Raw genomic sequence first — 11,560 nt, 5'->3', positions numbered from 1 at the left:
TCAAGCAAGTTTGCTTTATTCAAAAGCTTTGCATCTGTAAAAACTTGTCGAAGTTTTGTTAAATTCTGATAAGAATTTTATAACTTATTTGGAACTTTGCCATAACAATATTATAAGAGCGCCAAAATTCTAATTTGAAATATTAATGTTCAATGGATTAACTTCATAATTTTATATAAAAAACATAAAACAATTAAAAACAGTTTAATTTGTTACAATGGAAATCGTATTAATATTTTTACAAATATAAGATATTCTTAAAAATAATAATTCATAAATTCCATGTTTTAATAAATTCAATTGTATTAATTATTTTTCAGATGTCTGTCTGTTCTTTTATAATGACTTTGATTATATATGGATATATATAAACACATTATAAAACAAAAATAATGCAAATGACTTAATTTATTTATTGTTAATGTTTTAACAAAGTTAATTGTTGCTTAACGCACATCTCTTTCCATACTGAGCAGTGGCGTAACTACATTTTTTAGGCCTGTAAGCAAATTCTAACTAAGGGGCCCCTACCAACATACTAAGGGGCCCCTCTTTTTATACTCTTTACACGAAAAAATGTAAAAAGGGAATATAAGGTTTGTCAAGACTTTCGTAACGCATTAAAGGAAACTTCGGAAATACCATTAAGTATATATCAGTATACTTTTACAGTTCAAACTACTCTCTCAGCTTTTGAACTCTTCGAATAAAACTTTATACACATACTTTTCGGGAGCGCACCCTGTTCACCATTTGATTTGATTGAAATTGGACGTCTATTTTTTGTAGCTGTGATATAAACTTAACAATCGTATATGAGGTTTCTCCGTTTTTAATAAAGGTATTCAAATGGAATATGGTGTATACAGTACTGATATTTGCAAAAGACAACGTATAAAATTATTTTCAAATGGGTTTAAATTTAGATATAGCTTCCATATAAACTCTCGATCAAGACACATATTTTTCTTAGAAAAACTTTTTTATTTCATAAATAGGTTTAATATTTTATTTGAAGTACATACATATTGTGTACTTTAAATTTTAAATTTGAAGTACATACATATTATGTACTTTAAATTTAAAATTTACGTATCTTTTATAAAATGCAATATGAAGTTATTCCAACAAAAAACGTTTCGTCCTACTTTTGAGAATTTATTAAAAAGAAATACAATGAATACAAAAATTTATAGTGGGGCCCCCTAAATTCGGGGGCCCGAAAGCGTTGCTTCCAGTTGCTTCCCTGTAGTTACGCCACTGATACTGAGTGAAAGGCAATCTGGAATTCATTTTGCTAATCATTTCTACAGAAGAAACTAGCTTTCCATAAACTTTGATTCAATGATTCTGCTTTTAGAAAGTTCTTTTTTAAAATATAACGACATTCAATTAACTGACAATGTCCCACCTAACATCGTATATTTATCGAATAATATTTAGTAGATCATATATGTATTGATCACGTATACATATATAAATATGTATACGTGATCAATGTTTATAATTATTTATACATGTATCCAAAGTTGTTGTACAGATAAAAAGGTTAACAGTGTATTATATACCAGGAGGCTATGAGACTTATATTTGCCTCATTAGATTTGTGAATAAAATTACATTTTGCATATGTATGAAAAAGTGATACAATATCTACTGACGCACCCTGAAAAATGTGTTTTTGGTGCTGCTTATAGACAAGTGAAATTATTGAACCATGTATTTTCAAAAATGTAGTAAATCGAAATATCGTCTTCAATTACACCCGAAACAGAACAATAAAGAACGATTTGATTCTTCCATATGTGAGTTTGCATGCTCTGGACTTATTGAAGTAAATGTTCGATGACTATATTCTATATAGATCAAGTGATTTACCAACAGTGGCTCATTTTTCGTAAATTCTTTTAAATACTTGGTCTAAACAGACAATTCAACACATATTCTAGCTGAGATCGCTCTTCGTCACATACAATATTATATATTTAAAAAAGCTGTGGAAAAGTGAATCATCGAAATATAATTTTAACGAGTAATTCATCGAACGTCTTTGTCTTCATTAAAATTGCATAAAATTATATTATCTATTGAACATAAAATAAACTTTTAATATTTTATAAATCTGTTTATTTTAGCGCGTTTTTTTTTAATCTTTTTTTTAATGTGAAATCCTACACCTCTTAACAGATAGATAGAGGTATGCTTCCATATATATACATGCTTGTATATGAGAACCAATATTTTTACTCGTGATTTGAAACGTGACCTTATAACATGTTTACAAATTACAAACACAACATTATGTTATACCGAAGATATCACTACACGATCTTTTTCTGGCTTTGAAATAAAATTGAACCTACATATGTGTGAGTTAAAACCACATATTTTGATGTGTGGTTTCTCTAAGATACTACCATATCAATAAAGAAATAATAAAGATTTAAAAAGTCAAAACATTACCTCAGCAAATGACTCAACATGGTCAAATACTATATAGTTGAAGTGTGAATTGCAAGCACTGATATCTCTGGCATATAATGGAACCATATGCATTTGAAAATATAATCTAAAAGAATAAAATATATCATATAAAACATTTGAGTTATGAATTGAACACGAAAACTCTAATACAAAATATTGAACCCGAAAAAATGTTTTAGAATTTAGATTATAAGAGCATCAAATAACAACGGTTGTGACCAGAATTTAAGAATAAGACCTATAGCTTCTTAACGTGTCTAATAACAATAAAATCTGTGGATTAATTCGTAAGCAATGAAGTTTGCCTAAATGGAGTTTTTATATAAATCAGACGCATATCCATAATGATTCCAATAAAAGTACTATAATTCTATAGACCGAACTGTCGACTAATGATTAAAATTCTTAGGAATACTTCTAATATAGTATATATATAAAAAACAAAGCAAAATACGAAATGGTCGTGGTACAAGGTCGGTCTAGTCTATATAGTCTCGATTGGCGGCACTGCAAGTATATATCACTATACTTAAAATATAAACTAATAGAAAAAAAAATTCCAATAAAGTAATATTGGAAAATAATTCAGAAACCCATATTGTTTGCAGATGTTGGAGTGCCTCTCAACAAATTTTGGTGTTTAAGTTCAATAATTCACCACTTATCCAGTAGTGAAACACCGTGCTCTCTGAGAGTCTTAAAACTATCAACTACAAATTATTATATCATATATATTATTATATCCTATATGCTACCGTATCTTCATCACTATATATCAGTTTTCCCAAATTTAAGTATCACAACATTATGCTATTTATCCTTTCAAATTAGCAAGCTTAGCGTACCTGTATTAAAATTAATTAATTTTTTTATTATATATCGGATATTTTAAGCATTATGTAAACTTTTTTATTAAAAATTGTTTTTAGTTTTTTATAGAAATTTTAATTTTTATAAAAAATTTTATAGAAAAGATATATTGTATATAAATATTTATACGTTTAATAACTAAAAAAACTATTTTAATTAAGAAGTTATTATATAAACATATAAACCTTTAAATAACAACCGCATTATTAACAAAAAGTGAATTGAAAATCATTAAATGAAAATCATTTTTTGAACGTATTCCTATCCACATCACTATATTTAGTTCTATCACGAATGTCATCCCTTTCTTCTTCTTCTACTAGTGAGATTACATCACAAATAAATAAAAAAAAGTTCATTTAGTACCAAATATATAAATAGTCAAATTTCCATTTTTTTCAAGATGGCGGCTACAAAGAATTGTCGGAACCCCAAGTCAGATTACACATAAACAATACAACATCCGAATATTAGTACAGTAGGCGTTCATTTCAACGAATGATTTTTGCACGAAGAACAAAAATGATTCGTTCGAAAAAGAATGAAGAATTCATTAAATCGTATGAATTGATTAAATGGAATGAATATATTAATCAAAGAATATAGGTACGAGTAGATCAATTATTATTTTTTAAAAATTGTATTTTCTCTTTCTGGATACTTTCTATTTTTGATTTTCTATAACCATTACATCTCGTAAAATCATGATTCATGATTTTTGTACAACGTAATTTATTTTCTGTAGTCCTATATTATGGAAAAAGGATACGAATGTGCAAACTTATGAGTAACTTATTACTCAAAAAAGGTACTTGTAGTAGAACTCAATTAAAACTCAAGTAAAGTACAAACTGATAGCGTAACACAAATAAAGTGCCAAATTACGCTCTTTACAACAGTTTTGTGTAAAATCTGGTGAGAACACCAGTGCCGCCCAAATAAACAATACAAAAATTTGAATTCAAACCAAAACAGCTGATTCACACATCATCTCAAATTTTATTTGAAATAAAATGTACGAGTAAAGTCTGTGTAGCATTTTCGACAGGGATGTTACGCTCTCTCAAATGCTCTCATTTACTCGAAAGTTAACTGGTGAAACGCACTTGTATACACACCGTGTTACTCAAAGTTACTACGAATAGCTCGTGGAACAGACCTAATATAAATATATACCGTATATGTATGCTATGCTATAGTATCTATAATATTATAAATAAATTATAGTGATTTATCCGGTATATTTTTTGAAAGATGAATGTAATTGGAAATAATCTTATTGTACTTAATTAATTGAGTTACTAACCTAATAAAATCAAAATGAATCTGAATGAGCAAAATTGAAGTGAAATGATATTCGCAGTACTTTTAATTTTAGTTAAGCAAATAAAATAAAAATTAATTTTAAAATAATTTATTTCTTTCAATTAATTCTAATTAGGTAGTCTTAATTATTAATCAAGAATTTTTTATGTAGTAATTTGCAACTAGTTGGAATCCAATTGATTTCAAATATGTCAAGAAAGTTTCAAATAAATGCAAACAGTTCTACAAATATATTAATCAGTTAAGTTTAAGTTTAATCAGTTAATCAATAAGGGAAATTCTAAGTTGTGCCGATAATGTAGTGATGTGTCGATACGTGTTGATAAATGGCTGAATGTGTGCAGTGCAAAAAATCTCCCATTTGGTTTAGCATCAACTTAGCCTAACTCGCACACGTCCTTAGTAATTTGCAACCAATTGGAATTCAATTGATTTCGAAAATTTCAAGATAGTTTCAAATAAATACAATGAGTTCTATATATATATATTGAATTATATCATAAATAAAATATTTTGCCTTATAAAAAGGACACAAAGGCGCAACAAGCGCCATAACATAATAATTAATAAATTCAAAATAAATCAATAATGTAATTATGTTAATATTAATTTATATAATTATTTACTGAATTAAATATTATTTAATTATAATAAAATAAGTTTGTTTAAACCAAATATAATATTTGAATTTTAATAATAATAATTTTATTATAATAATATTGTAGATATTCTCACACAATCTAACAATATATAAAAATGTTGTGAAACAAATTAAGAGGATACGCAAATAAGTTTATTATGGCAATTCTGTAAAGATAAATGAATTCTTACGAAGTAGCATTGCCGCTTCGGAGCAAAATACTCATCACTTTCGATAATTGCTCGACGGCGGCAGTTCGAATTTGCGTACGGAAAGTTTTGTTCAACTGTGAAGTTTTTAAAGTTTTTTGTTCGTAATTTAAAATTTATACATTTGGGTAAGTGTGATTTATATTATAATTAAACAATTACAATTAAATAAAATAAAATTTATTTTATAAAAAATTCAAGTTTTTATTGAACTTTTTACGATTCCAAAAGTTTTCTTATATATTTCGTCGGAGATTGCACCATTAGAAAGAAAAGTTATAGAAAATAATAAATAAGTGCCAAATAGCCAAAAGTATTTAATAGTTAAAATTGTAAATTATTAATAATAATATTTTGATTTCTAAAAAATTTGAATTCAGTTCCCGAAGGCGCTGATTTGTTTTAGAAATACGAGTGGTCCAGCCTTGCAAAAAGTTTCGTGTGTGTAAAAGCGTTATTTAATTTTTTTTTTCCTATTTTTCGTGAAAGTTTGGAGTAGTAGATTAATTTGTTAAAAAAAATAAAGAATGGAATAGATATTTAATAGTGTAAATTGTACATTTTTAATGAAAATATACTGATTTCTTAAATACTAGGATTCAGATACCGAAGGCGCTGTTTTTTTTATAAAAAACGAGAGCTGCGCCACTCGGCTTGCAAAAAACTTCACGTAAGCAAACTTGCGTTTTTTTTAATTTATTCTTTTTTGTGAAAGATTGCACCATTATTAAAATTAAAAAATAAATACTTTATAATAAATAATTATTAAATACTCGTAGTGTAAATTATTTCTTTTTATTATGATTTCTAAGCAATTCTAATGTGGATATCGAAGGCACTGATTTTTTTTTTATATAAAAAACGGCTTCCAAAAAATTTCATATAAGCTAAATTGCGTTTTTTTTAATTTTTTCTTAATAAATGAAATACAAAAATAAATACTTTATAATAAATAATTATTTAAAATATGATTTACAAGCAATTCAAATGTGGGTACCGAATTCATTATATTTTTTAAATATATTAAGCATTCGTTCGGCTTGTAAAAAGTTCTTTTTTCAGTTTTTTTTTTTTTTTTTTTGTGAAAAATTGCACCATCAGAATTATTGTTGAAACTAAAAAATAAATAATTTATACAATAATTACTTTATATTGAAAATTGTACACTTTTAATGAAAATATTGTGATATTAAAGAAATCTAGAAATTCTAAGAAAAATTCGGTACCAGGCGCAGATTTGTTTTAGACATACTAGCACATACTAGCACTGCTTGCAAAAGTTTCGTCTAAGCGAAAACGGGGGTTTTTTTCCATTTTTTTTTTATTAAATTAAACATTTTTAATAAAAATATTACATCAAAAAAATTCGATCCAGATACCAAAAGCCCTGATTTTTTTAGATACACTGCAATGATCGGCTTGAAAAATTTCTTTTAAACAAAAGCATTATTTATTTGTTTTTGTATTGAACATTGTTTAATGCGGCACTGATCGTAAAAATTTTATTCTGTTTGGAAAAATCAACAACAATCAAAGTTAAAACAGTGACAAAAGTTAGTTAGAATAAGAAATGAAAAAAAAATTAATTTTTTATTGCTATTATTCCGTGCAATAACACTAACAGCTGTATGAGGACAACTAAAACAGTTGTTGCTACAATAATATATCTGTGTTCTAAGTGTTCTATATTTCTTAGTACTCATTTGTTACTTTTTGTAAGAATCAGTATTTTTCTTCAATTCTTGATTTTCTATCAAATTTCAAAATCAAATAGTCACATAAATAATCAAATGTGAAAAAAGGAAAAAAACACCCACAGCACGAGTACTGGTGCCATCAATTCTTATATAGCAACAAATTAATCAAATTATATATAATTTTCTGTGCCTAAAGCAAAACAGTTTAGTTTGGGTGAAGTAAGCGTTCACGGGGTCCAATAGCTCCAACATTTGTTTAGAGCGCTTTGCCAGTAATATGGTTATTTTATGTATGAGCCAACAATATAAAGAAGTTTTCAAAAATTCGGTAATTAGATAAGTCCATGTTTTTTTGATATATAGCAGACTTTCATTTTAACACAGGAGTTATAATACATTCACACTGTCTCATTTAAGCACTTGCCTATTTATTAAATGAGCCTATTTATGGAACTGTTAGAATTTTTATAAACTTTTGTAAACTTCTCTTAATAATATATTACACAAAAAAATTAAATATATAATTGATATATTAAATAATTTATATACATTTTATTTATTATTTCCATATTCAATTAATAAAACAAATATTTTATTAAATACTTCCTCAGTGCTCAGCTGTTGTTTGTTTACATTTTACTTATAAAACATGAGCCACATATTTGGAATTTCGATCATTTCCCTTGAGGGAAATTTATTTTTAAGGGTTGCATTCGACTTTTTTGCCTTAAATGAGCTGATTGGAAAACAGTTTGTATGGTAAATCATCCTCATTAGTCGCTATAATGAGCAAAACCGCCTAAATGAGACAGTGTGAATGTACTATTACTGCGCATCCTTTACAAATAATCGAAAAATTGGTTAACTTAAGTTCTCAATTAAAATTTTTTAACTATTTTCAAACTAATTTTTCTTTTAATTTTAAAAACACAGTGATGTTAAAAAACACTATTATATATCAACACGAACAGTTACTCGTATGGTCCTTTTAAATATATCTAGAAATATAAAATCATTTCATATATTAGTTAATAAATAATTTTAAAAATTCAGCATGGAGTTTTATATAAGTATTTGTAGACCCTCGATACTAGGTATTTAAAACTTTATCTTTAGGTTCATTAATATTTAAGTAATTATCACTTACTTAAATGTAAATGTTGGTATTTACCAGAATTTCGAGTAGGGTAAATTAAATAAAAATTAGGTAAATTAGGTGTTACCATTGTGAACAGAAAACTGATATATAACCAAATAATTCGTCCGTCACTTCTATATGGTTGTGTAACGTTTAGCAAAGCTTCAAACACTACTGTTCACCAGCTACAAATAGCACAAAGCCAGGCTCTGAGAAGACTTTTCAAAGTTCCATGGTACATTAGGACGAATGACATCCTCAGGGACATCAAGATTGATCCCATCAAAAAATACATAAAGGATAAAGCCCTGAAATTATTTGCGAAATCTGACAGACTTACCAACACCGCGTTATCAAATCTCAGAATGGTTACAGGCTCCTCGGGGAGGTATGCAGATCTGAGGCCAATTATTGCTTAGTCTGATGAAACTGTTCTTTTGTTTTTGATACTAGATATATGTAAATAATATCCACCAGATATACATATATCCACCAAATTAATATGTTGCAATTTATATGTAAATAGTACGACATTTTTCATATGTATCGTGGCTACTTTAGTAATTGATATTGAGAATATTTTCTTATTATATTTGGATAATTATAAAAAAAGTTTTTCTTTCTTTATAGCCAAAATGTATAAGTTCAAGAAGAATTTTAAGAATGTCATGAAGAAAAGGATGAGAGGTACTTATTACAACTACGCTTGTGGGTTTCCGGAAAACAATACTGCTGTGGTTTTCTGTAATACCGAAAACGATTTGTGGAAGAACGATGGGGGCATACTTTTTGAATATGAAATCGAGAATGTTGTAATTGAGGACTCCATTATAAACTTCAGGGATTTTCATAAGGATTTGGCTGAAAAGTTGCAACTTAATTCCATCAATACTGACTATGATTGTGTGCCCGACTTTAATATTAAAAACATAAATTATATAGTTGATATGAAACTGTTACATGCATCTGGACCGCTTAAACATTTTATGCCAACTAAGTACCAATGTTTTTATCGCGATATTGTTGGTTATGAGAAAAAAACTAAAATTGTGTTCTGCATGACTGATACTGGCACAACTATACAATACGTAAGAAATAATGAAAATATGTTCGATGTGAGTGAGGAGAGCGGAAATAAAGAAAAAAATATCCGAGATTACTTATATATCTGTAACGATCTTATTGAAAACTATAAGAAGGCTTATGAAGCTTCGCTTATATATGGTAAGTTTACTGTTTTTATTATAAAATATTGTCAATCAAATAATCATTCATAATCCTTTTCTGAAATATGTTTATTGGTCTACAATAAAATTATATGAACTGTCAATAATTTTGGTTTGAAATCGACGTAGTTAAAAATTTTTATAACTCATTCCACATACTGCATTTTTCTTGGTCTTCTTTAAATGAGGGGAAACAGACCAGTGTTTTTAATGAACCCTGCATCTGTGAGTTACATATTAAGAGTATTTAAGTTAAGAACAAGGTAAAACCAAGGCACTTAATCAGTAGACCATTATGCCGGAACACAGAAGGAAATTCAAGCACCCAAACTAGAATAGAATACTTTAACTCAAGTTTCTGAAAGCCAGTGATACTTAATAACATTTTATAGGATCAACTTAACGCCTGTAGAGAGCAGTACAATATATCTCTTGGTTGCTGTACTTCATACATCTTACACATACAATACAATGCAAATTAAGTTTCTTGGTTTATTAACTGAATCTAAAAAATAAGAGAATAAGAGAAAGAGAAAGAGAATAAGAACATTGGTTATGATTAGAACATTATTACACAACAATCTCAAATTAATTCTTGCAAAAGCTGAGTAATAACCGACAAAATGCGCTATGCTATCCACAGCCTCGACACATAATTGGGTTATCGTATGCAGTGCCCATCGGTGTTGCGCTCTGTAATAATTCGAATAGTATTTTGAGGAACCTTCTCTTTTATTGTATGAGTAATTTTACCAGTGGAAAGAGCATATAAAATGAATGCCACAACGAAGGTATTTTGCAGATCTAACGACGAAAATTGATTTTGCGCCTATATGTGTCATAGCCGAGACTTAATTGGTCAATCTTTAAGCAATTTATTGCAATTTATTACGATGTGATTTATTGCATTTTGCAACGCTGTTTAACTTAATTATATATTTACTGATCATTTTTTAAGAACTTAAGGAGTTAACAAGAGTATTGAATTTAACTTTATTGTTAAAGCAGATAGCGCTGTACTTTCCGGAACAATCCATGCTGAATAAGTTTTTCGATATTCCAGCAAGCAATTTCAGTATAACACAATCTTCTAATAAAAAGGCTGTTGTCACACTTCCAATGTGAATACTTCCAATGTAAATGTAATACTTAGTTTGATTGTTCAAGTACCACCTAGATCCCTTACCAGTAGAGGTTAATATTTCCATTATTATCATCAGTATTAAAAATATGAGTTAACCTAGTTTAGTTAAGGTTCTCTAAATTTAACCATTCTCTTCAAGGAAATAGATATCAATCGTCCATTGACATCGGAAATAACAGACATGAATCTATAAAGTACTGGTAGAACTGTCTATTACATATATTCGATTTATATATATGGTATATATTGAATTTTTCATAAGTACATAGTTGTTATTTGTTACAGAACACGAGTACACTTGGACTACAAGAGCAAGTCTTATTGTGTTATCATAAAAATATTTTATTGCAAGTTAGCTGGATTTAAATTTTTAGATAGATATACATTATATAGTTACATACACAGTACTTTACAGTACATTATCTTGTTCCTCCTCTGACTCACAACTGTAACAGTAACCTTTTACCAGATTGAGTATTCCATAAAACCAGAGTGATGAAATCCAATTAGTGGATTTGATCTTATCTGATTGCCATATTAAACGTATTAAAGACACTCTTATCGGATTATTATATTAAGCGCATTAAATACTTGATTTTATCGGATTGTTATTTAAGCGTATAGTCTGATATATATATTGTTACGAATCAGAGCAATCAGTGTTCAACCTATTAATTAAAAGTTTGATTTTCTCTAATCATATATTATATATAACAATATATGACGTATGAATTTATATATAATCTGATTGCAGCACATAAAGATAAAAGTTATTACATAATTTAGCGGAATAAACGAAATAAGAAGCTCTATAATATAATAAAAA

At 27.6% G+C, this 11,560-nt stretch overlaps 1 protein-coding gene across 1 annotated transcript; it reads left to right on the top strand.

The window, feature by feature from the left end:
• Positions 1 to 5,565: 5,565 nt before the first annotated feature.
• LOC119667009 lies at positions 5,566 to 10,715 on the top strand. The gene is made up of 3 exons (XM_038076288.1): positions 5,566 to 5,657; positions 8,995 to 9,588; positions 10,549 to 10,715. Exons 2-3 carry the CDS (start codon positions 9,000 to 9,002, stop codon positions 10,713 to 10,715), a joined length of 756 nt encoding a protein of 251 aa, XP_037932216.1. The 5' UTR covers positions 5,566 to 5,657; positions 8,995 to 8,999.
• The last annotated feature ends 845 nt before the right edge of the window (positions 10,716 to 11,560 follow it).

The sequence above is a fragment of the Teleopsis dalmanni genome, chromosome 1, assembly GCF_002237135.1.
Source record: "Teleopsis dalmanni isolate 2A chromosome 1, ASM223713v2, whole genome shotgun sequence".
Taxonomy (NCBI): domain Eukaryota; kingdom Metazoa; phylum Arthropoda; class Insecta; order Diptera; family Diopsidae; genus Teleopsis; species Teleopsis dalmanni.
This window is presented reverse-complemented; position numbering and strand designations above follow the sequence as displayed.